This window comes from Amblyomma maculatum, chromosome 1 (genome assembly GCF_055883805.1).
Source record: "Amblyomma maculatum isolate TAMU_Amacu chromosome 1, ASM5588380v1, whole genome shotgun sequence".
Lineage (NCBI taxonomy): Eukaryota > Metazoa > Arthropoda > Arachnida > Ixodida > Ixodidae > Amblyomma > Amblyomma maculatum.
The window spans coordinates 234264231-234292153 of NC_139344.1; the positions used below are offsets into that span (position 1 = coordinate 234264231).

The following is a 27923-nucleotide window of genomic DNA, read 5'->3' on the forward strand; positions in this document are numbered from 1 at the left end:
GCCATTGGCTAATGAGACCATTTTTGCCCTTACTTTGACATTTTCTGCCTCTAATTACCTAATAAACTTATTCGCCTAATTATTTTTTCCGGACACATTGCGTCCCCCTCTATCGAGTGACACCACTCATTAACCTCTACCCCTTCTCAATTACAACTGTTGCGGACACAATTTCGCGTGTTTTGCCTCTAAATAATTACTTAATTAGCTTATTGGCCTAATTACTTTATCGGACAAAATATTACGTCACCCTCTATCGATTGACACCACTCATTAACCTCTACCACTTCTCAATTACTCATAACTGCTGCGGACAGCTTTTACATTTTTTGCCTGTAATTGCCTAATCAACTTATTGACCTAATTTTTTTCAGCAGCAACATTACCGTCACCCTCTATCGAGTGACACCACTCATTAACCTCTACCCCGTCTCAATTACAACTGTTGCGGACACAATTTCGCGTGTTTTGCCTCTAAATAATTACCTAATTAGCTTATTGGCCTAATTACTTTATCGGACAAAATATTACGTCACCCTCTATCGATTGAGACCACTCATTAACCTCTACCACTTCTCAATTACTCATAACTGCTGCGGACAGCTTTTACATTTTTTGCCTGTAATTGCCTAATCAACTTATTGACCTAATTTTTTTCAGCAGCAACATTACCGTCACCCTCTATCGATTGACACCACTCATTAACCTCTATCGCTTCTCAATTACTCACAACTGCTGCGGACGCGGCCTGCGGACGCGGTCTGTGGACAGAAATCCGTGAATATAGCGATGTAATGTTCTCGCATTAATAAGTAAAAATTACGCTTAAGTGCTCTGCGAGCTCACTCCTCAACTCAGCTAGCGAGGAAAGTGGAAGCTACTTTCATTTTAGGATTAAAAGAAAAAGCTAGGTTTCGCTTGACGAATAAAAGATAGTAAGCAAAGCAACTGGCCCTGCCTGGCTGATTTAAGGTCATAAATTCTAAGCAGGGCAAAATTTTTTTCCTTGATTGTTGAGGTAGGCGTTAAAAATTATATCTTGATTTACACACAGAAGTGCCTTTCTCAATTGGAAACATGACCAAATCATGCGCTGAACAGATCAAATGGGAAATTAGACGCACAGAAGTGCCTTTCTCACCTGGAAACATGACCAATTAAAATCATAGGCTGAACAGGTCTAACGTGACGTCATTTACGCTTCTTTGACTTAGCGGGCAATCAGTCTCAACTCAAATAAAAGCTCCATTTAGTTCGTACCTAAACGTCGCCGAAGGTAGAGCGGAATGAAAGCGTGCAATTAGACGCGGGCTATCATCTTTCAGTGCTACGGTCACCTTCAGGCTGCCTCCTAACACTGCACAAATATTTTAGTGCGCCAACACTAGATCACTAACCACGGTAAATCGGTCTTTTCTTTTTTTCGTCCGCATCAGAAAGGAATAACAAACTAAACTGTACACGTGGTTTACTGGAAACGCACACTCAACATAAGTCATATCACAGGAAGTGCTGAAATCCGAATGGTGACAAGAGGAGGGGAGCCATAAGTACGGCTAGGCAAAGGTAGACCACAGTCCGTGACGTTTGCCTCAGCACAAAACTCATGGAAGCAGGGGCATCCTCAAAGTCCCGGACAAGTGGCTCGTGTCCTGATGAGGAATCGCTGTTGGCCGTGCTGCGGATGTACTGCGTGCAAACCTCTGCGTACTTCGCAGTAAAGTTGCGCAGGCTGACTTCATACGGAGCTTGCAGCGAACTCACGTTGAAGCAGGACGTCTCAGCACTCGCTTCGTCAACGCAGCTTCCATACTTGTGGTACGTTCTGCAAAACATGGTTTATGCTCATCCCAATCGAGCAGTGTCCATTCGCATTGACTCAACGAATGTGAAATCATCGCGCACAGCAGAAACAAAGCACCGCTGTATAGTTCCGCTGACTCAATTATTATAGATCTGGTTAACTTCATGGCCACCAGGTGGCGCTAGGTGCGCTTTAAGCAGTGGGACGCAGCCATCGTGAATGCAGCTTATAAGTGATGTGATGCTGTGCAACCGACAAAACTGCTTGGCCGTCAGAAGTGCGTCTGAAAGCGTTGCTTCCCGCAACTGACAAAAATGCATGGTGTCTAAGGTAAGTAAATGCATAGAATTGTAAATTTGTTAAAAAAAAAAGGAATAAAAATCCCTGTGATCTATAAGTTAAATGTCACTAGAAGTTGGTAAGCCTGAATTATCTAAAAATTTCGTTTTACTCTTCGCTGTCTACATCTCCACTGAACTCGAAAGTTCAGTCTTCGACCATGACCTGCCATCAATAGTGATTTACCAAGGGTGGCGATGTGACACAGGATGAAAATCCAGCGCATTTGAAAATTACTCCGTTGTAGCGCTCGGTGTGCATTGGTTCAAACAAAGTTCGGTATTAAAGAGTCGTAAAGTAGAGAAGCCTGTTTTGTCTCTCACATACGAACCCAACAGATGGTTGCAACAGCAAGGATATGAGAGCGAGCTATCGAAGGCAGGTCGACGCATTTTGTCACAAATGCCGGGTCGTAATCCATGCTGCTTCTGAATGTCTTCACACTATTACTTCCCTTCATATAACACGCAGCCTGATATCCCAAAGAACACAGGAGAGCACAGCACAGGCGAATACGTTGTACTCAATTGTGTCTTCCTGTGCACTGTTTATTCATCTGTGCATCAAAAAACCTAATGAAAATAGCTGAAGACTTCATTAAAATTTCTCTTTTACATGATGAGTATACCGAGAATGAAAAGTATACGAAGAGGCGCAATAGGACGCTTTGCGGATATGAAATTTAGTGTGAAGAGGCAAACGGGAAGTTTGAACGAACGTATGGCAACGAGCGTTCTAGCGAGAGCGGCTAGACAAAGCTCGCTCTGTTGCTTTACGTCTTTATAGTTCTACTTTTCGTACTCTTCATTACAAACCGTGATCGAAAGCTATCAGCAGCAAATTTATGAAGCTCTAAACTGCTAATTTCTGTGATTTATTAGAACCAAGAGTGTTTACCTGCAGAATTTGGGAGTCGGTATAGCCTTTCCAGTAACTTCTCTCAAGAAGCTTTCATAGCACTTCTGCAGGAACCTGGCAAACTCCGACTGGCTGCAATGACGATATTGAGCTGCGGAAGAGGGCGTAAGAAAGCACATATACAGACATGCATTTATCGGTAAACTTGGACGACGGATGTCGTAAACATGTAGGTTTTCTTACATTTAAGCATGTGGCAGTCATGCTTGTGTGCCTCTACTTTAGCCATGAATACTTCTCTTGCAATGTAGACCACATCAACTTTTCTGCTGCATGCATGGCCCTTGAACACCTTCGTCAGACAGGGCTCGGCTAAAGTGGCGGTGCTGGTTTTCAGTGACGAACTGCGGCGGAGAAAAAACAAGAAAAAACTACTTTAACTAAACAGAACTTGTTGGGATAGCTAGGACTCTCGTGCGCTAAAATGTGGATAGTGGAAACTGGACGTAGTCAGAAAAAAAAGAAAAAAAAAAAGAGCGAACGGAAAAAGAATTTCCTGTTTGTTTGAGTTTCTGTGCAAGTATAGCGTTTGCTAGACGTCTTTTAACCAAATTATAGCAAGGCGCATTAGGTCGTATTCTATAAAAGTACATTAAACCTTTTCCTGTTCATTTAGCACGACGTCAACATAACGGACGCAGCAGACGAAAGCAGCAAGCGGCCAGTAACTGAAGCGCAACGTATTTGGTCTCCGCGCCGTCAGTAGTGAAGTAGTAAGAAAGCCATTGACTGCGATATGAATCAATAAACAAGCGATATGAACAAGGCCAGTCGCCAACCCGCCAATGGTCGAGCCGCTTCAAACTCTGGTTGACGTCACTCAACAACAGCAACCAATCTTAGAGAACCAAACAAAAAATGTATAATGGGTATCACTAGAATATGGTTCCAAATCTTATTTCTTCGGCTTCATGATTCGAAGGTCGCCGCAATCTCTTCATGAATGAATGAATGGATGAATGAATGAAGCCTTTATTGAAGGGAAGGGATGGCTCTCGGCCGCTGTTTGGGTTCTTGGGGAGTTAGGAGGGATGGGAGTGTAACTTCGTCTTAACGGTTCTTCAAGCTGTTGCTTGTTGCTTGCCATGCGGCCGATCTTCGCGCTGTAAGTCGACCTCTCTCACACTACTCGAAGCAGGCCGCTCTCACTGCCGTATGCAATGCAGCAATGGAGTGTTGTATTTCGGTGCTTGATATAACCTGACCTCCTAATGTGGGCATGTCGTCGTGTGGAATATGCGTAATTTTGTTTCTTCCTCGTGAAAACGATGGACATTGCCATATAAGATGTTCTAGGTCTGCTGTACACTGTTCCTGACAGTGCGTGCATATGTTGTGTTTGAGTGTTTCGTGTCTTCGGAGAAACCACTTGTCAAGTATGTGTGGTGTGTAAGCTGTGCTTTTTATTACTTTGTTGAGAAATATCTCTTGTGGTCGAGTGAGCCCTTTCGTGTCCTCAAACACCGGCGTTGGTGTCGCTTCATGTAATCTAAGCTTACTGTCGTGTTTTATTTTGGTGCGTACATAGTGCATCATCGATCTGCCAGGGGAGCCTTTAGTGAGCATTGTTTGGTAAGGATTTAAGTCTGTCGGTGTAGGCATGGAGTTGGGGTGTGGGGCATTGTACGTTTCAGCAAGCCCACCCGCTTGCGCGGCGGCCGCTTGCGCGGCTGCGTTTCCCCCGTCCGTGCCAGTATGTCCCGGTGTCCATATAATTTGAATTTCTATTCCAACTTCCCGCATTCCCTTCAGCCTCTTTCTGATGTCCTTGGCCACTGCGTCGTCTGTAGTTGGTGCCGTCAGCTCTGCAATCGCTGCATATGATTTGGTTAAAATTCGATATCCATTGAAGTTATCTTTTCTGGCTGCAGCGGTCGTAATGGTGTTTATGGCTCCCCATATGGCAAGCAACTCGGAGTGTAAAATTGTTCCTCCAGGTAGGTGGCACGTGTGCTGTCCGTTGTGCTGAGGCGCTGGCACACACACCCATTCCACACTCACCCTTTCATTTCTAATTGCAGCGTCAGTGTAGATGTCTATTGTATTGAGTGGTCTTGTGAGGGCAGTTCTCTGTGCTAAAAGTTGCCTAGCTACCCCATTCCGCCTGCTAATAGGTCGTTGTGGCCTTAGTGCAATTACCGGCGCTTCCCACGGGGGTGAAGTGTCTGTCCCCAGGGGCCTCGGAGCAATGTTGATTCGGTTGTCCCATGCCATGATCTGCTGCCCTTGGGTCGTGTTTTCCAGTCGGGATCGCATTCTTATTTTTGATTCTCTTATAATGTCTTGTATGTGTTAACGTGAATGGCTGATTTACGCGCGCGTGCAGCGCGCGCAGGATCCTCACGACTGCAATAGCTGGAAGTCCGCTTAAGAAACAGCACAACTCTGAGAATTAGTACCGCCGCAGAGCAGCAGCTGGTAATATGCTGGTCGACTAGAAGCACCACTAAGTCCGCAGCAGATAACAGTCCTTTCAAAACAAGCTTAGCTTGACTTCTGCTATGTACACAGCACATGCAGACGCACCACCAAGGTAGGAAGCGTCACGGCAATTTTAGAACGCCATCGAAATGATGTGGACAATAAAAAGAATTGGATCACTTTTCTATACATACATGGACCTCTTTACATTTCATGAGATATACGTTAAACAGGTGGGTCGACCTACGTATTATCGGTGATAAACGTTTCTAGGGCGGGCAAATGCAATCAAGGCGTATGTGAGTTTCAAATCAGGGCAAAGGTGAGTTTCACCTCCGTATGTATGTGGGGCTTAAGGCCATCGACGGTTAAACTTGTGCGCTTAGCTGTTGTGGGTAGGAGACTTGAGCTGCTAATAATGTAAGCCGGCAACCATAACTATAAATTCATTTTTGGAGGCATAGACGATGCGAGTAGTGCAGTATTCACTTTGGGGGTGCTGCACAAGTTCTCTAATTATTCTTCTACTCACTTGATTGATTAAAGTTCAAATGACCAGCACCCTCAATTAAGATTGTGCTCTGGCGATAAATAGACACAAGAAGGCAAGTGTGTGCAGATACAAGTGAAATAGCAATTGCCCGCCCTTACTGCACACCACCAAAGTGTACAGCTTCCGAGTGAAGAAAGACAGTTCGGGCACTTTTGCGTTTTTTTTTTCCCTGCACTCGCTGGATTTTTCTCCATTCTAAGGTGGGGCTATCCCAGTCACAATTAAAGTAAAGATTGCTGTGCGACAATCTCTCTCTGCTCTCGACCACGACGGATGGTTCTGCCTAATGCTATGCTGCAATGCTGTCTATAAGGTTAAGACATATTAACGATAAAAGAAAAAAAAAAACGTCACATCAACATGTCTGAGGGCAAAGAGTCTGGGATGATCCGCTAACTGCACGACACTGACCAGTTAAATTGTACAATTTTACTGTGAATTAAAAAAAATGAACATTTTTAGATTTAGAATGAACGCGGAAAGGCGAAATATAATATACCCATCTGCACCTACACTAAAGCAAAAGGTAGAGAACAAAGCGGATTGTTGCTGCCGTACGCCAATCGACGATGAAAGATAACGCTTTTAACAATCGCTTTTTATGTGCCAAAGCTGAATGAGAGGCTATCTTTAGGTAGCAAGTTTAATGGGGGACACGTGTGATTCCGGCCATCTGCGACTCATTAGCTTGCCCCTAACACTTGAGCAAGAGCTTTTTTTTTTCTTTTTTTTTTTTTGCCTCCATAGCGATTGGGCTATTATATAGCTCAGACCGAAACCGTGACCGCGTGATCAATGGCAAACTGCCTTATTCACTGATCGACCATGGTAGGTATGAAATTCTCTTCTCCCTCACCTGCAGTTGGAGAAGATGGGGCTTTCTGCAAAGCATCCCAGCAAGTCATCCACAACTTTGTTCCGGTTGCATTCGTGTGGAGCACCTGCGTGCCAGAAAGGCAAGCATTGTTCAAATATAAAAACGGCATTCCAATAAAAAAAAAAAGAAATTCATACTGGTCGCTGCGCACTTACATCTGATCTCGTAGGTGCTAACCATTAGCTCCGAGGCATTGCGTATTTCTGCTGCATACGGGCTGTCAACGTTCTTTGAAAGAATAATAGCGGCCTCGGTACACAGAGAAAATAACTGCAGGGCCCTGGAAAACAAAATACTGCTTTAACAAGAGTTGTTGGGTTAGTTCGCGGTTGTTTGCAGAGGCCATGGCAAATTGCGCTAAAAGACACCGACACACAAGAGAAGGACAGAAAGAGAAAGAGACGAAGGGAGGGAGGGAGGGAGGGAGGGAGGGAGAGATATAACTATTTTGCAGATGAATTCGGGCCTCCGAAGCCCCAATGGGAGCCCGAATCATACTGCAAAATAACATGTCTTGAAGCGCACAGATAACAGGACAAACGCAATCCTGTTCTATGCGCTGGTCCTTTTCTATATGCCCTGTCGCGTGTCGTGTTTTTTTTTTAGCGCAATATCCATGACTTCTGAAGATACCGCTTATTTGTCGCAATTCCGCCTCAATGCACTGGGGTACAAATCCTGACACGACTGCTCGTACAGTCACATCAGCATCCACCGAGGACAGCGGTTTTCAACCACCAGGCAAGCTTACGATTGGAGCACGATTATCTTTAGCGTCGAAGACGTTCGTACAACTTGGAGATGAAGTGAACCAGTTTGCAGCGGCGTGGTTGATGCCCCTACATACGTCCTGGGATATGACTATGAACGAGCTCATGATTGATAGTTTGGCATAGGTTTCGGTCCAGCATCAGTCGCACATATAAAAACTTGTACCTACTGTAAAAATTTCATCAATCTGGCAGTCTTTTGCAGAAAATTCTGTCCAACAACTTTGTGTATGCTCGCGAGTAAAGGTTTTTTTTTGCCTAGTTACTTGGTTGAAAACTACTTACCGGCATGCGTCGAGAACCTTAGTCTCGCGAACCTGAGCAGACTTGAGCAGGCGATCGGACTTCCTCAGCACGTGTTGGCACCGTTCAAATTCATTTAACAGAAATTTGCTGGTACGTGGAGCAGCAGCACCTGCAGAATGGAATAAAGCATGTTAAACTCGTGACAGAACCTTTTAGGTAGTCAATGCAACACTCTTAGTCCCCTACACAAAGATTTTCTTTTTCTCACGTTTAAACCAAGGTACAAAATAACATGCTGACTAAAGAGTCCAGTTACGTTATTAGGGAGCGGAATGGTCCTATATTTTTAGGACAGCCCTTGATAATACCGACGCTTACGCCAGCCTCTGTGGGGCTACCTACAGCAGATGCTATTACAAACGTGCTGAACGTAATTCACTACATTTTTGCTTTAGGCAGGTGAGGCGAACATATTTGGCTCTGAATAAAACATTCGGGTGCCAAAAATGATCGTAGCTCTAACTGGGTTGATTTCATTCATTAAACAGAAGTCGGGTGCCGTCGCGTAATGTTTAAAATTACTGAGGAACTCATTTTTTGCTATTGCAGCTGGATCACACCTGCGAATTCTGTCCGAGCATATAAGCACGAAGTACTCGGTTTAGAGAAGTCCAATAAATGGAAGTAGCGTATGGTCAGATTATAAGAAGGTACCAGCAAACTAAGGACGCAGACTCATGAGGAATCTGCGGTCTGCGTCTTTGGTGTATAAAGAGGCTCTTGGTTCAGACAAGCGCTGTACTTCATTTTTGCTTAAAAAAAAACAAAAAAAAAAAGAAAAGAAAAAAAAAACAAGAGAACATTGCTCCTGAAAGCCACCAACGCACGTGAAGTTACATCGAGCCTCTTTCAGGGACGTGCATTGCAATCAGCTTAGTGCCCTTCTCTGTTTTTTATGTGATGTCAAGGCAGGCCCACTTGTTCTTCATTACACGTAAGGCCGAAGCACTAATGCAGCTTACTTTCTGAATGTTAATGCGGTATCCTCAGCTTTTCCGCTATAATGTCGTTCTGCCTCTGCCCCATATATATATATATATATATATATATATATATATATATACTTTTTGATATATATATATATATATATATATATATATATATATATATATATATATATATATATATATCAAAAAGTGCACGCGGGAAAGCATGGGTAACAGCTGCTGGCGAACTTAACAAACGTTCAGCGCCCCAAAGAAAATCAGGCTATGAGAGACACCGAGGGCTCCGGAAGTTCCCTCCACCTGGGTTTCTTTAACGTGCACTGACATCGCATGGTACACGGGCGGCTTGTTTTTGGCCTCCATCGAAAAGGCGGCCGGCGCGGCCGGCGCGGCCGGGATTTGATCCCGCGGCTTTGGTTTAAATAGTCCAGCGCCATAACCACTGAGTCACCGCGGCTGAGTAAAATTTGGTAATATTTAATCACTACCGGCCATCTGCTTGACTGTAAAGGTGCTTGTAACAGCTCGACACTGCACAGAGGCTTGTAATATAACCGCCTTGACGTTATAATTACCGCTACCATGTCCTGGCCTATAAATTCCACTTACATGAAGCTTTAAAAACGTGGGCACGAAAGGCGAACAATAACTAGGGCTCCAAGAGAGACTACGCTATTAACTCACAAACCTTCAATTCTTCCAATACTTAGTTATGCTTCTAAAAACAACCGTGTTCATAGAGCGTGTTTGACCTAAGATATTATGCAGTTTATAAAAATAGGAGTTTTGAGTAAGGGGAGCACATTTTTAGGCATAGCATTGGCAGCGGTGGCGTGCATCGATATGTAGCTGAGACGTGTTAACCCGCAGGCTGTTAAATGAGAATAAATAGTCATCTTTTAAGCATTGCTTAAAAGATATTCATTTATTGAGGTTTGCACCATCTGTAAATAAAAGCAATATCATTTTTTGAAATGATAAAAATGCCATTCATGTCGCCTCTGCATCGCGAAAATTTTCGGGGTAGCGCCCAGACTCTGAAAAATGTACCAAAATACTATACGACAAGATACGCTCTTATAACAAAAAAATCCCGGCGAAAGATCCACTAATTGTCCTTGTGATCACCACTTCTAACTCTTTCTATCTTGTTTTATTTGAGCCTAACTAGTCCACGCGCCCTCACATCAATTAATATTGTCAACTTCCAAAAAAACAATAATATTTTTTTTTTTTTTTATATTCACCACACAGCCACAACAGACCATGATCTTAATATTGAACAATACTTGACGTTGTAAATAATTTCCAATAAAGCTTGTTTTACACGCACAATAATAAGAACCTTAATAGCGGGAACTATCCGCCGTCCTCATTTTTCGACACTTATGTTTATGCTGTATAATGTTAAGTATCGGTTTGTATTGTTATCATTCCATTACATTTGAATTTATCTCGCCGCATCATTTATTATGTGATAAAGTGTGATATATGTTACCTTGCTAAGAGCAATTATTTGCCTTGTGCCTGTGGTACAAGCATGCATTCCGCTTTTTTTTTCTTTTTATCCCATTCCTACAAAAGCCAAATAGGGGCTTCAGTATTTAAAGCCAATGATGAAAATAATGTGGTCGTGGCCGGTGTTACGACCCTTCAGCTAAATATATTTCTGCAGCGCTCGTTTTCAATTCTCGTTATATATATATATATATATATATAGCTCACAGTCCCTGAAAGAAAAGCGAGGGAACCATAATGGGATATTCCTTTTTTTTTTTTTTTTAGTTTGCGGCATTTATAAAGAGAAAATTAATAACGTAATTTTTTATTTGAAATATAAATGGTTAGAAAGTTCACGAAAAGAAAACAGATGGCAGTGGTGGGATCCAAAGCTACGGCCTGCGCATGCAAGGCTGCTTTCGTCCTCGCCAGGGAAATGGCCTATCAATAATTTGTTTACCGTCCCTTATCATAGCACGGAAACGTTCATATATTAAACAGACCGTGTTTATCTTTCTTAAGCACCCGTTATGCAGTGTTTATGTCAGGACTGAAGATACATTATACTCGCGAAAGGCGGCTTACGTTCAAAGCCACAAGCGGCGCGGTAGTCGAGCAGAGCCTCCCTTGCTTGCTCCGCAATACTTAACACCTTCTCCGGATCTGCACTGCAAGCCAGCTTGACATTGGTTTTGTCCACACAGTTTAAGAAGTTGGCCATAGACAGAGAACTGGAACGAGGGAAAGACGATTTAGTGAAAAAATAAAAATAAAAATAAGCACTCGCTCAGCAACGCCCAGACTGACCTGCAAGACACTGGCTTCTTAGATGTCGTATTCTGGAATATAGATGCTCCACATCTCTGCAGATCTCGTTGTACTTGATTCTTTTCACAAGAACCTGAAAAAAAAAAAAAAAGCGAACAAATCGTTGTCTCATTAAGCGCGTGAAATATTTTTTTTTTTAAATTCTGAACAGAAATCACCGACGCACGAAGTCACCGACCATTGATGCCTAGGTCATGGAGCCAGTTTCTGCCTCCTTAATGGCATGTCGAACATCCGGTATAGGTTACTTTTTCTTTTTTTTTTTGATGAAACCATAAATTTTACGTCATTTATTACTCACCAACCGGAGCAGCGTGCTCGAAGCAGGTCCAGTTGTACTTGTTGAAAAGAAAGCTCCTGTAGTATTGTATTTCTGCGAGTTTAAACAGTCCGGTGTTCTTGTCGCAGGACGTTTTCTGCATGGCATGCCTGAAGCACTTTTGGTATTCCCTGGTACCACTGCGTGAAATAAAAATAAAATGGCCTCTGCACAACAGAACAATATGTACATATTAAATGAAAGGTAGACGGGCTACTGGCTTCCGGGGAAGCAGCTGTAAGCACATCCTCTCCAATTCACACTGAAGCCGTTTACAGCGACAGCCGTTAGCAAGCAGTCCTCTCAAATCAGCGTCGTTGTCCACGTCAGCACAGCTAATAAGCAAGAGACGTCGCCGTTGCAACGCTGGCGAAATATCGCAAAGGAAAAGAAGCACCACAAGCGTGAACACAGAACCAAGCTGTCACTGAGGTTTGAGCCTGCCGCCGCACAACGTAAACGCTGTCAACTTTTTTTTTTTTTTTTTTTTGTCACTCTCCGGTGCACTTGTATTTAGCATGATACGCTTGCCGTGTTTTACCCCTCGTCGTTACTAATTCGTGGATAGAGGTAACAACTACTTATTATTCTAACAAGTGATGTAGATGCCACATGCATTGTTGCACAAAAGAGGTTTCACCTGAAAAAAAAAAAAAAAAAAAAAAAAAAGACCCTGCGACTAAAGATGTTATTTCATAATCTTCTACTGTCAAGCTTTGCCACCCTTCTACAGACGTGGAACTGCTTTCTTCTGTGCTCCTTGAATTAAAGTGCCAAGGATATAGTTTCTGCACTCTTAGTGAAGTAGTGCCAGGAACGTTTTTCCGTGGACTGTAGACTTGTTCCACATTTGAATCGCTTTTTCAGAATGCAGCCTGAGTGCAGCGCAGTCTTTGCAGTAGTGGGCGTATTCTTATTGCGAAAACATTAGAAAAAAAAAAAAAAAAACGAAAGCTGCATTCGAACTGGGATGAACAGTCGATCTTTTAATCGTGAGTCTGGCACGCTATAGTGAAATTCTATACTTTAAAACGCATATATGCACTGCACTTTGACTCTCGTGGCTTCATCCTTCGTACGTTTTGCCAACTTCTGTGATCCAACTGGTCGGTAATTCCTAATAGCTGTCGAGCTAGAGCGTGCATAGCACAGGAAAGTCAGACAGCCGGAAATCCGGACTTGCCCAGGACTGCAGTGATTTTCTGAGAAGTGAACTTCATCAGTGACAGTGAACCTTTTCGACACGCTGGTTTAGAGCGTTTCGCACTTGAAACTTCAAGGCTTTTCCGAGTTTTCGCGTGTGCAGGACACGACTCGTTTTCAGTTTTGAACCCCGTGAAACCCGGTAACTCGAACCACCTTTGAAGGCTGAAGTGTTCGAAACTATTTTGCCTCAGAAGGAGCGCAGCGGGGTTTGCGGAGCCTCTTCCAAGCGCACACCCCTATGACAGCCGGGCGCCAGGCCGGGCGCCAGAAAACCTGCACTAGGAATAAATTTTATGGCCTACGGTATAATGAAAGTTCGCCCTTCGTGAACGGAGATAACTCGCGTCCTGTTGTAGAATTTGTTGCTTCAAAAGCCAGTGTAGCTCTACTTACGCTCACGTCGAGCGTTCGCACCATAGTAGCATTGCAATGTATGGTATTTATTTATTCTCATGCTTCGCAGAAAATCGCGAGGGTTTATGAAGATTTAGAGGAAGTGTTTTCTGTGAACCGAAGCGTCGCTCGTTTCCGCTGAGCCTTCAACGAAAGGTCGCCGTTTTGAAATATACAAAAACATGAACGGCACGTGCGAAGGGCATTGGATATTTTAAGTTTGCGATATAGCTACATCTGTTTGGAAGCAACAGTGAAATTCTTAAGGCACTGCCTCCTCGTACTTATGTACATAAGTCCAGGCCTTCACTGTTTTGCACTTACTGAGTGTCTTTGCTCAGGTATATATCACTTTCTTTCTGCCGATTAAATCTAGATTTAATTTACGTTTAGTGAAACCGTTGGCGGGCGTATTTGCGAGAGATTCAGGTCACAGGCGACCTCAGAACTCTGCCGCAATATACAAGTGAAGGAAGTAATCACCTTCCAACGGCTTCTGCCCCCAGAGTGAGTTTACGGGAAGCTATATTAGTAGTTGTTGCGAGAAAAGCAGACTTGTGAAAGCAATTAAGTAGTTTTTTTTTCTTTCCGAAAATCGAACAAGCGCTTCACATTCTCTCCGGGTAACTACTTACCTGCAAGCAGTGATGGGGTTTTGTACCCAGCCTTGCTGGACAAATGGCAAAACCTTAACCTTTAAAATTGGCGTACATTCCGAGAGCTCAGAATACAATGAACCGATCTGACAGTCTGAAAAATGAGAATTGGGGATTGCGTTAAAACAAATTCCGTTTTACGAGCTTCGAAGATCAGCTGCGGTGTACCTAGGTTCATGTGACAGGTCTTCGTATATGGTCTCAGAAGCTTGTCAGTGAAGTAGAGGACCTCAGGCGATGTCAGAATGTTTTGGTAGTATTCGCAGTCTGACTCAAATATTGAATTTCGCAAGCACCACTGGTAGTTTTGGACGTCCCTACAAATGTAAAACAACCATGAACAAATGGTCCCCGGTGGAGCGCGTGCCACGCTAGAATAAAGCTTTTGAAGTCTTTTACCTGCAATCCGTGTTGTCGAGAACATCAACGTCGACATAGTCATGCACCCGCGATTTCATAAACGTGGCTTCGCATTTGGACAAATACAGAAGCAATATCTCCGGGTTGCACATGTAATCTGAAAAGAAAGATCTCAATATCAGTTCCTTTTCAACGCGGAGTTAAATGTAACTTCAAATATAGTTTAGAACCGTAAAACATCATACCGCCATTTCCGTTGCACACCCATTCATACTTTTTCTTCAGCACTGAGATGTAGTACCGTGATTCTTCCGAAAACGGAATCTTCAGGCCATTCGAACAGTCTTGAGTGGGTATCTTAGCGATGCAGTTCTGGTACTTCCGCATAGCCCTGTTTGTTCAGAGAAACGGTGTCGGCTCTCTGAACCATTCCTTTCGTGCATCAGATATCATGTTCGCCTCTGCTAGATATCATGTTCGTTAGTTAATGAGTATTAATTACGTCGCTATATTTTCGTGTTTTCTGCATATTTTTTCGTATTGAGTGCTCGCTTTCTTGCGTTTCTGTAACACTTGTTGATGATTTTTATGCATGCTTCATGTGCTGTTATCATTCTCCTCTCACTGTGATGCCTTATCACGGCGCTGTGACTAATAAATAAACAATAACAAATTACAAACGTACTTGCATGCGTCGTTCAGAAGTGGAGAATCACTCGGTTCGTCAGTGTACGGGATCACTTCCGTGGAAATGATTTGGCTGCACTCCATATACCTCATTCTCAAGGTCTCCTCATCGCATCGTGAAACTTGTCTGGCAATTTCGACGCCACCATCTTAAAGGGAAAAGCAAGTGGAAGGCATAAAAAAACAATGACTCTCCTACCAAATTTCCCGAAGTCAACTAGGCAGTCTTTCCGCACCTTTGTAATCGCAGTAGCGTGCGTAATGGCTTGGTATATCGACTGTAAAGTGGTGAACGGCTTTACTTCCCATTAAACTGGAGTCTTGCTTGCACATCTCAGGAATTATGGAAGAGAGGCAGGTCTTGTACGATGTGAAAGCTCTGGAAAAGGGGATGCTGATTTGTAGTACCGCGTCAACACATACGTTTATCGACGATTCCGAGCGCGAGCTTTGTGTAAAATGAACTCGACAGGAGCAGGTCGAGCCAGTCGTCGGGCGGAGCAAGTTCCTCTTCTCTCACCCTTTCGACGACTGCGTGTTTACATGAAGTCGATCTTAGCGAATCAAGACTGAGGTACTTCAGTGACGCCGAGCGTCGATCAGCGCAGTGCGAGGGTGCCAAGATCGCAACATGTCACTGCTGTTTCGGAGGCGTGGAGCCGCAAGACAAATTCCCATTTGTCCTCTCCCATTCCACTAATTCACTTTTTGGCTCGATAGCATTTACAAGCACCTCGCCAAGTCGGGTCAGGATGAACCCACCTACCACCTACAATCGGCTGCCGAGCCCAACCCGATGGTCGCTGAGCCCGACCCCTCCACAGGAGGTTTTGAACCCGACAAGCCTACTCGACCGAATTTGTCTAGCTCATGTAAAAAATTAAAGATATAGAAGCTTACCTGCAGCCAGCCATTTTTTCGCTCACACTGTGGTTGGAGGGAGCGGAGGGAACGCCGGACTGTTGAAGATCGGAGGCACAAACCGCCATCTTCTGAAGCATGCCGTGGACGTCACATCTTCCTTCTGCGCACACGTGATGGCATATTCTTTAATTTTGCGCATTCTCGATGCTTGAGAATGCCTTCTAATCTTGGTCTTTTGTCACCGGTCACGACAGGAGACTTTAATTTCGTAATGACTCAGGGCGACAGCATGTGAAAATATTTCGAAAATCAGTATTAACTTACTTAACATGGAAGTCTTTACCGAGGTGTTAGTAAAGGCAACAAAAATGGTGCAACACAACCGAATGGCATAAACAACGGACACTGAGGTGTGCTTGCATTTTATTTGCCTCGCATTTCTAATGCTCGTACGGGGAAATAACTGCAATGTCAAGGAAATATCTTTGACGCTATTTGCAAGAAGTGCTGGAAATTCGGATAACATGCAGGGGCAGATGCTACGCGCAGACAGCACCTGGCGTACGATGGGTGGCCCAGCTCATGGAAAAACGAGATTATGTTGTCCTTCGAACCTCCTTCAGCGTGCACAGACTCGTTGGTATTTTACTGCATGAACGCGTTTGTATTTCGATATAGCTTTTATTAGCCGTTGTATTCAGGATTAGTTTTAAGATGCAGAAAGGCTCAGTTCTAAATCCGACTGTCTTCGGTGACGTGTCTCCGGCATCGAGCACACGTAATATGTGGCCGGAAAAATACGCAAGTGTCTCCCCTAGACAGAAGGCAATGTTCCGCCCGTTCACCTTGTGTGGTCGAGCTTTAGTACGGTTCATGCGTTGAGCCAGCACATCAGGTGAAGTCCATTGCATAAAAGCAAAAAATTCTAGCGTTGCGGATCTTATAAATATAATATTAGATGTTTCAGATCGGTGGATAAACATAGACTGTTTTATTTGAAAACGTCTTTTTCGTCACATGCCACAAAGAACAAAGCAATATCCTCAAATTATGACGCGCACTGTGAACCATTTAGGATTATTCACTGTAACACGTAGAAAGGTTTCGCTTTTTGTCTTTAGTAGATAACCTGTCGGTATGTTGTGTTTAGGATGAAGGACTCTCTATGCGTATCCTGCGAAGGGCTGACAAGAAGGTGAGGCGAATAGGACAAAGCAGGTATGCTTTATACAAAGCGCAACGCTAGCGAAACTTGCCGCCCTTCAGCAAGTAGTACGGACGTCAAAGAATGACCAGTTTTTCGCCGCACGCTCTCAAGCCGAGGCTGGTGCGGTAGAGCTTCGTAAGCCTACGCTGTCGCCAGCTTGTTTCGGCTCACAGTAACATTTGTTTTTTACTCGGTGTTTTTAGCAACCAATATCATGACTCTCATACATTAACGTGCCGAGAGACTGTTATAAAAAAGGACGAGTATGAAACGAGCATTCAAGAAAGGCCCCGCAGTTTAATTTTCTTATTTACATAACAGCTAGAAGTTCAGCCATCATGGCATCAAATCTAGGTTCTTCAGTGCAGGACGATTACTTCTTGCCTTTTACCGCGGTCACTTTTTGTTCCGCCCTCCAAAAGCACACACAGTGCCGCAGTGACAAGACGCGGTGCAATAGGCAAACGAGCCGGCCTTCACAGACAGGCCCTTCGGTAGCTCTGCCATCTACACTTTTTGCTTAAGTTGCACAACTTTCAAGACGTCAGTGTGTGCCGAGTAACATATCGCTGCGTCACATCGGCGCTTACGCCTTGAACTTCTGCACCGTTGAAGCGCGTCACACGTAGAATATCTAAAGCAACTCGATATTTCTCACGTGCGCATAACTGATGTCTGAGTGTATGCAAATGATTTCAACCACACTGTAATCTCGGCTTTTATTTCGCATCGGCACTCCATTCTATATGTACGGGAGTAATAAGGCGTTTGAGGATAGATGAAGACTTTAGATAAATCGTGCACACAGCCAGGCAGGTCCGCAGCCCTGCATTCTCTGCGCCCGCAGTTAACGTTGTTGCAAGCCACGCTTCCTTATTATGCTTATGGTAAACCCTGAACACACAGACAACGCTGAAACAGCTGATAATCTTACGCGCTGGAGATAAGGCGCACCGCGGGCGTCATCAACCTCGCCACTTAGTAGGTTATCGCCGCTTTGGGAAGAAGTACGGGGTATTGTGGCGGAATAATAGTATCTTGCAAGTGACGATGCTTGTGCCGAAAAATCGGACGCTACGGCATAGTGTTCAGAACGCTCATCGTGCAACAACACGGCTGCTAGTATATACAGCTGACCGCCCCACCCGGAAACGGGATTTCGAGCGCACTGAATGTAAATCATGAGCCCACCCGGACAAATGAAGAGTGCTTGCGTAAGCTATCTCGCTCACGCTGCCCTTTCTGGGCGTTTAAGCTACAAATATATGCCACTCGATGCCGCACGAAAAGCTGCTAGTATATAGCAGTAGTTGGCTCCCGATTAATTCCCGCCAATTGAAGCGCACCTTAGACTGAGCGGAGGATGTTTTTGCATTTGCCTCCTTCGAAACGCAATCAACACGACTGAGAATCGCATTGCCTAACACAAGATAGCGCAAGTCTTACGTCACCTTTGCACACACCGTACACCCCTCCTATGTTTAACGACTGCAGTCTCCCGACTGCATTACACCAAGTGAACGACTCCGCAGTTCCGCTGCGATGTCCTCGTGGTCATGAAATTATGCTCGTCTATAGTTTGGACTGCCGCTGGCCTTTCACGGACTCTATACCAGTCGTGCGCACGTACGCAGCACAGGACGCATGCACTTACTCGTGGATGTCCAGCTGCACGTCCAAGATAGAAGCTTTGGAACCTTGTCCCTGAAGTATAGCATCTCAGTGGAGTAAACGGCTTTATCCTTCTTGCAAAGACTGTAGAGCTTTTTGTTCACGCACACTTGAAAATGGCGTACACCCCTGTAAAGAAGCGTGCCTTGAGTTCGCCATCGTGTACACGCTGTTGAAAAGCAATGCTAACGTACCGGTGAGAATCCAAGCGCAAAAATGCATTTAGGTTGCTACACCAGGTCACTGAGCTGTTCTAGAGTCTACTGTATACGGCAAGGCCGCTGGATTTGGTCATAGTGTGCCCCACTATATTACGCGTTTATTCTGTCATGATATCGGCACTCATACTCGGAACTCCAGAAATCATTCCTGACATTACATGTCCTTTCAATATCCAGTTATTCTGGGCCTCCGTCCTGTCAAAAATCCTGCGCCAGCGCTGCGAGCGAAAAATTACAACAATTCATCTGGCAGGTGGCATTTGGCAGGTGGCATGGCCGAACACTGATTGGTCGGCGGGTTGTGCGACGTCACGAGACCACGTGACAGAGCCCAGGTGGGGCGAGCTGCTCGGGTAGTTCCTTTGAGACGTGAGGGTGAAATGGTAATCGCAACCGGGAATCCTGAGTCGGGATACGCTGTCCCTAGGCCACGAAGGCACGTTCGTACTTTCTATGTCGGTCTTTCTATGTCGGGTGGCCTTTCACACACTGTGGTTAGTAGCCTAGCGACTTTATGCTAATAGGTGTGTTAAGAGATTAATAATTAAGTGAGTAGCATCTACGCAAACGACGACACGCGAGGGGAGCTGTCGAGTCACATCCTGAAAGGCGGAACTTGAATGTGCCTAAATTATTTTTCTGAAGTATCCTCAAGTTGCGTTTGAGGATAAAAGCCGCTGTCTGCTTTTAATTGTTAAACCTATAATTTTTTTTTCTTTTCCTCGCTAGCTTCACAATCATAAGCCTGACACCTAGCCTTTTTTTAGTGCATCCAAGTATAGGCACCATGGCTGAGTATTGGCGAGATACTCGCTTGTATTGTTTTCTTTTTTTTTTTTTAAGTGATATTATAAGTTCCTGTTTATAATTTTGGAGTAGCAACGTAAAGTAAAGCCACCCCATCATGCTAAGTTCTCCGTGAAAACTTTTTTTATGGCTGGTATTTGCCATGGCTATATTTCACCGGAATGACGTGCTTCTCAGTACTTTGCTGTGTATTAGTATAGCATATATGATCCCTGAACTTTCAGCCACCATAGGCCGCTGTTCTAGCATAGCCGTTCTCTTTCGACTGCCCCTTTGAAGCTTCCACCCACCCCTCCCTTTGCACACGTATCCACAGCATGCGTGCTTTCTGAATGATGCTTTACTGCGAATGATTACCGACTTCAAGAATCGCGTTTGGACACTGAGAAAATATGCCTTCTGTTTTATAGCTCATGAGATAATTGAAACCAACCACAGAATATTGTGAAAACAGTACTAAATTTGATTTTGGCACGGCGTACGCGAAGGCAGGAGACAAGGACGCTGGCACTTATCTCTGATAAGGACAATCTTTTCCGGCTACAGGATGGCACACGCGCAGAAAGAAAAAAAAAATAAAATCAACAAGCTGGCAGGAATAGTGCCAACAAAAAAGGCGGAGTCCACAGGTTTAAAAGCCGACAGCCCGTTACTACAGAAACCATACGAATTAATTCTGTGCCGTATACGGTTTTTGAAGCGAGACTTCGAGATCCCCCCCCCCCCCCCCCCCCCTTGCTCTCCCCTACTGCCTTGCCTAGAGGAGAACAAGAATATAATTCCGTCGTTGTGGGGTACTTTGGCACTACGGCCAAGTGGGGCGCTAAAAAAAACAAAAAAGGCGGTATGCGCTATATATTTTTTCTGTTCGCCTTAGTGAAAGTGCGACTGCGGGCGCTGACGCATTCGTGGAAATTCTAAAGTTTAAAATAAGATTAAGAACGTGACGCAGAAGTGCAGGAAATAATGTTTTTTTTTTTTTTTGCGAAACACAGGTTCTGAATGAGTAATTTTCGCCAAAAGGTTACCAACCGAGGTCAAGCAAACTTGCACGTGGGCCAAGTGAAGAAATGTCCCCCGCAGCAGTGAAATACCGTTTTTAAAGGTACCGAAAGTTGAAAAAAGTTCCGTTTTATTCACGGTAAGAAAGACACGGGTACTGTATGCACAAAAGAGAGAGAGAAAGAGAGAGAAAGGGGGGGGAAGGGGGGGGGGGGGGGGGGGGTGACAGCCATACTTTTTGAATTTTCCTTCCGGCACCAATGCAATTTCGGCTCCGCATTTAATAAGAAACGGTTGCTTGGATGCATTTCTTATATTTCGAAGCATCAGAAAGCAGCAGTGGCTGGTTGTGAGAACATAACTTTCTGTAGTAACATCAGAAATTTCTGTAATTACAACAAAAAAGTGCTACAGAACTACAGACAACGAAAATATACTAAAGGAAAACTACAGCACTACTGAAATGTATTACAGAACTGCAGAAAAATCTGACGTTTACGACAGAACTACAGAATATTTTGTATATTTGACACGGTTCTGTAGTTCTTTCTAGTAGTAAGTGATACCAGGAAAGCATGGAGGAATATGTTCACCTTTTCTTAGTTTGCGGTGTTGATCAATAAAAAAGGGGGTAATAAATTCATAGCTGACGGATAACTGATTAAGAATAAAAAGTAGTCTTGATACCATAGGTAGCGTTAGAGGGTCTTCACAAATAGCTCCCACACTCTTAATCTGGTTCCACATACGCTCCGCTTATAAGTGGAACTTTAAAAGTTCCACTTATTAAGCGGAACTTTTTCGAAAGTTTCACTTATAACTGGGACCTATGTGGAACGAGATTAAGAGTGCACTCTCACCATTCGATCACGTTCCACGTGATACGGTAATACAGGACGTACTACGACCACCTCCGCTAAGGACCAGGGTGGCGCTGGTGAGTAAGGTTAGGAGAAAATAGAAAACTCGAATTAAGAAGCAAGCCTTCCTTTACAATTTAACAGGCAGCGGCCTTCTCTTTGTATCTAGATCAGGATGTTTTAGAACCCAAAGCTACCAAAGGAAGTTTAATCAAGAAGATGAAACTTGTGCTATGTACGGTAGATGCCCAGAAACAATTGAACATCTTATACTGGATGGTGGCAGTATCCATCCAGATGTTGATGCGAACATAGTCACCCTAGACGAAGCCCTGGGGTGAACAAATCGGCGGTAGAGGTAAGCAAGATATGTTTGGAAGGTTGGTGGATATATAGCAGGGAGGGGACGCATGGAAGCTGAATCTAAATTAAACATGGGTGTTTAAAGATAACCCGGAAATAAAAGGAAAGTCGTTAAATTGAACGGATTACCTAAGCTAAAAAACGAAAAAGAAAGGTTGAGTGTCCCCTTTGAGCAGAAAGGTTATCACCATTCTGTTTCAAAGGGGACACCCCTAACATCCATCCATCCATCGATCCATCCATCCAGGCTGAACGCAATAAGCTTCCGAAAGCAGAACAACGGACAGCCGCCACCGTACCTCAGTTGGTAGAGCCCCGTACGTATGAATCGGAGATCGTGAAATCGAATCCCGTCGATGATATATGGCTATCTTTTATTCCACGTTCTAACCAATTATCTTTCGGCCATAAAACGATTACGCTATTACTATCCTGTTGGTTCACGGGACACATTAAATACCATTGCTGCCCTATGCTTGCCTTGGTTTTAGTGCTACCTTCCTACTCATCTACTCGTTTCACTGCCTACATTTGGGCCAGTTGGTTGGTTTGTGGGGTTTAACGTCCCAAAGCGACTCAGGCTATGAGAGACGCCGTAGTCGAGGACTCCGGAAATTTCGACCACCTGGGATTCTTTAACGTGCACTGACATCGCACAGCACACGGGCGCCTTGTTTTTCGCCTCCATCGAAAAGCGGCCGCCGATGCCGGGATTCGATCCCGCGTCCTTGGGAACAGTAGTCGAGCGCCGTAACCACTGCGCCACCCCGGCGGGGCTATATTTGGTCCAGTGACGTAGGCACCAGGCCACTGTGCAAGTTGCGACTTGTGTAAGTGCTTACCGACACGCTACGTCCATCCCGCTGGAATTGTCGTAGTCTAAAATGTGCGGAAGCACGTCGGTAGCCAGAATAGAGAAACACGGCTTAATGTGAATCTTGAATTTTGGCACGATGCAGGTTTCTGAAAAGTGCATACAGACAAACACCATGTTGTTCGTGAGTACAGCTTCGGTGCCTTCCAAAATATACTGCTTTACGTCTCAAAGCAGCTGCCTAGGCAGCATGTGCACGAAGAGGAAGAAAGATAATACAAAAATGGAGGCTTTATTAAACTTATAAATTTTTTCATTTAGTCTAGGTAGAACGAGAGGAAGAAGATGGCTTACACGCTATGAAAGAGCACTGAACAAGAGTAGAAGGGGGGGGGGGGGAGGCGGGGGGAGCCATAGTTCGCAGGTTTAGCCAACGTTTCGACAAGTGGACTTGTCTAGTCACTCTACACATGTGCCTCAAAGCATCCTTTGCTTTACATGTGCGAAAGATTTGCAACTATTCGCTCGGAGGCATATTTATGATTTATGGGCGTCCGCGGCGTTGTCATTGAGAGTTATGACATGGTTCTCTAACTCTTTAAATTTTACGATGACACGAATTTAAAACCCGTGTTTTATTAAAAGAAAGTCCAATTTTTCTGTAGTCTTGGATCGGTATTTTATAAAAGAGGAAATACTTACCAACTCTTTATTAACTCTTACATAAAGAAACGTTGCGCAAATATGTAAGCATAAAAGTAAAACGAGAAACTTGTAATTTTTACTTACTTGTGTCGTGCTCACAAGTCCAGTTGTATTTTTCCTCGATGGCAACGACTAACTTGTCCACGTCGCCTTCTGTGTCAAATTCATCATCGCCTTTGCAATGAAAGGTAGTCTTGACGTTTGATACGCACCACTTGTACTCGCGGAGGCCCCTAGAACATTCAAAGCAGTTATTAGTGCCACAAAGAGTCACTGGCATCAACTCTTAGAAATTCTGAGATAGGAAGGAAGTACTCTTGCCTGCACGCAAGCCTGCTTTCATAAGGGTTGCCCCTGTCAGCAGTGTGCGGTTGGACATGCTTTAGAATAATTTCTTCGCATTTGTATAGAGACTGCAACATCTCCTCTTTGTTGCATTCTGCGAACAGTATAAATTAAAAAAAAAAATTTCAAACATTAAGTGGAATGTGCGTTGGTAGTGCAAATGCCGGTTTTACCTGATTGAACTCCAGTGCAAAATCCATCAAATGCATTGTACAAAATGTCGGTGTAATGTTCCAGCTCCTTTGACTGCAAGAACTGGTGATTCAGCCTGCATGGAAGGTCCATCTTCTTCAAAATGCATTGTTTATACGCCGTCACCTTCCTGAAGTATAACAGAAAAAGGAAATTCAGCACCGTGTTAGAACTCGGGCTTTTTGGCGTGGGAGTGCGCACAATACTTACTTGCAAGGGTCAACTCTGTCGTTTCTGACGAAAGAGTTGGAAAGCTCTTCAAGGTTGCGCATGCATTCACGAATACTGGCAGTGACCGAAGCAGTGCTGCAATGAAATCCTGAAAAACGAAATGCACTGTAAAATGTAGCCGCCTGCGACTCAGCCACAGGTAATCGAGTACAAACCATTGCACGTCCACTGAAAGCTTGAAGCAAGCCTCCTTGTCAAGAATCCCATGATTCCAACATGACTCGCCGTGTTGTCGATATCGATGTTCTGACAGCTAGAGTCGACTATGTACCTGACACAGCTTTGGTACCGTTTGTATCCCCTAGGCAGATAAGAAACGGCAAGAAATGTTGAGCGTTTGTCATTCAAACGGAGTTAGTGTTACACGTATTGTTTAAGAAAGAACGGACATACTCGCATGCCATCTTCTGTGCTTTGACGCTTGAAATGCTGCCGACATGCGCAATCACTTCACTCTTCAGCACTTCAAGACAGGCCGGTATTGACTTTAGTAGGAATGATTCGTCGCATAGGGCATCTGTAAGAGAAAGACACACCGGTCGGTATCTTTTGTCTGTAACATTTTCTTCACGACGACATAGTCGGGTGCAAGGCTTACCGTTTTGAGCAAAAATAGCAGATCTCATGAAAACAAGCAATAGTTTTTTGCTGCTTTCATGTTACGTGAGAAATTATTTGCGAAAGGACAAAGAAACACTCAGTTACTACTTTTTCGAACGTGAAACTTAATTCATACACAAAATATGTCATTTTCTTACCTGCTTCCATAACACGAAATTCGACACGCTAATGTTTCACAACTCACCACTGGTTTATTATTTGCCTAAAAACCAAACATTCAATGAATACTATTTTTTCAGCCCGCCTTCAGCAGCATGTTAACTGAAAACAGATCAGCTACTACGTGCGCACTTGTGGTTAGAATAGGTTACGAAGAACCCACCAGACGCTAGGTTGCAGGTCCAGTTATACTCCTTGTAGAGGTCTTTGGAATACTCTGAAACGATGAGATTTTCTCCCGTTGTAGAACAGAGCTCCAACTGAGCAGAGTGAGAGCACTCCTCGTATGACTTCACCGCCCTGTAAACAGATCATTGGCGGCGGCAAGTGAAGCAGTGAAAAGGGAGAGAAAAACGCAACCACGTCATGCGAAAGCAAGAAAAGCGACTGATTTCCCGTACTTGCAAGTCAGCTCGACCTCTCCAGTCTGAAAATTTTCGCTAGTAAATTCAGCGGGCACTGTCTTGTTGAACATCTCTCGGCAGTGCGTGAGCTTTTCCCTCAGGAGATCATCCTCGCATCCACTCTTTCCTACGAAAGCAAGCACAAAGAAAAAAATAAAGTTTCCAGCGGTAGGCCATCGCGTTAGGTTGAGAGAATTGTTGCACAGATATTCCTGCCGAAAATGCGTATGCGTGTAACGTGAAGTCAACATACGCAACATGACGGCGCCGTCCAAGAAGGTAGTCTCGACAGTGCTTGTATCGTTGCAGACCCAGCTGTATGCGTCGATTATTTCTGTTGTAGCCGCTCTCACGTCGGGATGATGCAAGACAAGGTCGTCTGGACTACAGATTCTTCCCACTTGCACTGTGACGCACAGCTCAAAGGACTGCATGACACTGGAGTAAACAATGAGAATGTAGTCATGCGCCGAGAAACGCCTAGATTCGTGAAAGAACTCAAGAGGAACAATTTTCCAATATCATTGCAGAATCTGCACTGGAGAAATGTGTAAGCCTGAGCGTTGCTCTATTGTCCGCGATATGTCACCGGGATTCCGCGAAGTGACAGGTACCGGACCTTTCGTTTCCCGTAAACCACTTAATTGGCTCTAATTAATTACCTAAATAGCCCACATCAGTCATTTTTTCACTTGCACACGTCTCCTTGGCGCTCTATCCGATGGTACCATTTTTTCTCAATATGCCAACTAATTCCTCTTTTACAGCTACGACAACGTCATGCCCATGCCAAGCCCGCCTACACAGCCATACAGTGCTTACGCATTAATAACGCCCTTAGGTGGTGACGTCAGCAAGAAGCATGAAAAACAACTCAGTGCGTGGCACTTATTTCTCAAAAATTAGTCCCCAACCGAACGTAAAAGAAGCATGGTCGCTGATACGCAGCATTACCTATCTTTGGTACTCAAAGTCTAGATGCAGAAAATCTGTGATGCCTCCTCATATTTGTAGCGCACCACAAGTTAAATGCAAGGCAAACTAAGCAGCACACAGACCGAGCGGGGCCGAGTGGGGCTTTCGTATGTGTGTTCTTTCCTTTCGCCCAGCTTTTAACGCGCTAAAGATACGCACTGGGGCTACAGCGACCAACTAGCAGGTTTTTCTGACCTAAAAAATGCGCCTCGTCGCTCTAAAAGGTGCCAAGCAGTTTGCGAGCACATGACATATTTACGTAAACTTAGTGCCTGAACAAAGCACGGTCGCCGATACGCAGCGACAACGTGTTGCTATGCCATATAGGACCCAAGGCACATATGTCTCCAAACAAAGTCGATTCACATTTTTTCGATGACAGTGTCAAGGAAAGAGAATTAGTTAAACTGAATAAACAAAAAATACCTGCATGCCATGGCTTGATTGTCTCCAACCAGCTTTCCGCTATCCAATTTTCCGAATAGCACGCTCGTAATAAGCCCATTACAAATTTTGAGGTTTTCCATAAGGTTTCCAAGAGTGCACTGGTGAGCTGCAAAGCAAGCGCAATCAGTATTGTACGTAGACTTAAATGATACACGACACACAAAAGCTCTGTTTGAGAGGAAAAGTTATCAAACTCACAATTGCTCGTGTGGCAAACCCAGCTGTATTTGCTTGGAAGAAACTCTGTGAAAACTTTGACGTCCTTTCTTTTCAGATATTTATTCAATGGGGGGCACATTTCATAAACCTTGCTGTCCACGCAGTCTTGGAAGTCTTCAAGTCCGCTGCAGAGATTAAGTTTGGTTGTAAATTATCTAAAGAGAAGCTGTCTTATATTTAAGGACTTACCTACATGCCGCTTGCATTTTTGTCTTGTCCGCGGGATAAAATGTATATGGTGCCACAGCAACGTCTATGAACCCGAGGCACGTTTTAAGCTGGTCCACAATGCTATGTGTCTTGCATTTCTGATCTAGAAAATGATCATTGACAATGTAGGACTGGCGAACTTCAATATTACGCCTCCTCTTACCTTGCCCGTTAAGCGCGCATGTCCAGCTGAACTTCTTCATAATGTGGCGGGTTAGTCGCCTCACCTTAGTTGATCTTACCAGTATTTTGTTTGCACATATGCGGGAAGTTTTGCCGATGACACAGTTCTGGTAGTGTTTGAGGCCCCTACGAAACAAACACCCTCATCAGCCGTGAGAAAAAGAAGCAAATACAAGCAGAATAATAGAAGCGTTCCACAAAGACTTACTCGCAGGCCTTGACTTGCGCTTGCTTGTTATTTTTTTGGCCAGAATTCGGGATCACGACAAAGTACATTATCCCGAGGCAGCCTTGCATCTCATGCAGTAGTTCTGTTTCATTGCACGTGTCTGTCAGACCTGTGGAGAAAGTACTCATTTGATTGATGAAAAAGTACTCAGAAAGTGAAAGCGGTCGAGCCCACTTATAGCAACTACCACTTTCATTCGGATTACATTCGTTGTATCTGACGTACGTAGTAAATGTACTTCTAATATAGGAGGAGTTCAAGTGACGCGGCGGGTGCCATTTTGTGGTCCAGGCCACAGCTTCGAGCCGGA

At 44.3% G+C, this 27923-nt stretch overlaps 1 protein-coding gene across 1 annotated transcript in view; it reads right to left on the reverse strand.

The window, feature by feature from the left end:
- Nucleotides 1–781: 781 nt before the first annotated feature.
- The window catches only part of LOC146205913 (uncharacterized), an 82072-nt gene continuing 54930 nt past the window's right edge, over nucleotides 782–27923 (reverse strand). Inside the window, exons 80-111 of the mRNA XM_084608235.1 lie at nucleotides 27593–27722; nucleotides 27365–27510; nucleotides 27181–27304; nucleotides 26971–27116; nucleotides 26752–26878; nucleotides 25604–25788; nucleotides 25348–25477; nucleotides 25110–25246; nucleotides 24560–24683; nucleotides 24322–24467; nucleotides 24146–24254; nucleotides 23917–24065; nucleotides 23720–23837; nucleotides 23483–23631; nucleotides 22722–22842; nucleotides 18610–18755; nucleotides 15785–15908; nucleotides 15121–15263; nucleotides 14883–15033; nucleotides 14443–14588; nucleotides 14237–14354; nucleotides 14006–14154; nucleotides 13817–13931; nucleotides 11565–11722; nucleotides 11243–11336; nucleotides 11021–11166; nucleotides 7968–8097; nucleotides 7068–7192; nucleotides 6892–6976; nucleotides 3245–3405; nucleotides 3041–3152; nucleotides 782–1825 (exon numbers count right to left, since the gene is read on the reverse strand). Coding sequence (XP_084464361.1) covers nucleotides 1501–1825; nucleotides 3041–3152; nucleotides 3245–3405; nucleotides 6892–6976; nucleotides 7068–7192; nucleotides 7968–8097; nucleotides 11021–11166; nucleotides 11243–11336; nucleotides 11565–11722; nucleotides 13817–13931; nucleotides 14006–14154; nucleotides 14237–14354; nucleotides 14443–14588; nucleotides 14883–15033; nucleotides 15121–15263; nucleotides 15785–15908; nucleotides 18610–18755; nucleotides 22722–22842; nucleotides 23483–23631; nucleotides 23720–23837; nucleotides 23917–24065; nucleotides 24146–24254; nucleotides 24322–24467; nucleotides 24560–24683; nucleotides 25110–25246; nucleotides 25348–25477; nucleotides 25604–25788; nucleotides 26752–26878; nucleotides 26971–27116; nucleotides 27181–27304; nucleotides 27365–27510; nucleotides 27593–27722 — 4469 coding nt within the window. The 3' untranslated portion in view covers nucleotides 782–1500. The remainder of the gene's footprint in view (nucleotides 1826–3040; nucleotides 3153–3244; nucleotides 3406–6891; nucleotides 6977–7067; nucleotides 7193–7967; nucleotides 8098–11020; nucleotides 11167–11242; nucleotides 11337–11564; nucleotides 11723–13816; nucleotides 13932–14005; nucleotides 14155–14236; nucleotides 14355–14442; nucleotides 14589–14882; nucleotides 15034–15120; nucleotides 15264–15784; nucleotides 15909–18609; nucleotides 18756–22721; nucleotides 22843–23482; nucleotides 23632–23719; nucleotides 23838–23916; nucleotides 24066–24145; nucleotides 24255–24321; nucleotides 24468–24559; nucleotides 24684–25109; nucleotides 25247–25347; nucleotides 25478–25603; nucleotides 25789–26751; nucleotides 26879–26970; nucleotides 27117–27180; nucleotides 27305–27364; nucleotides 27511–27592; nucleotides 27723–27923) is intronic.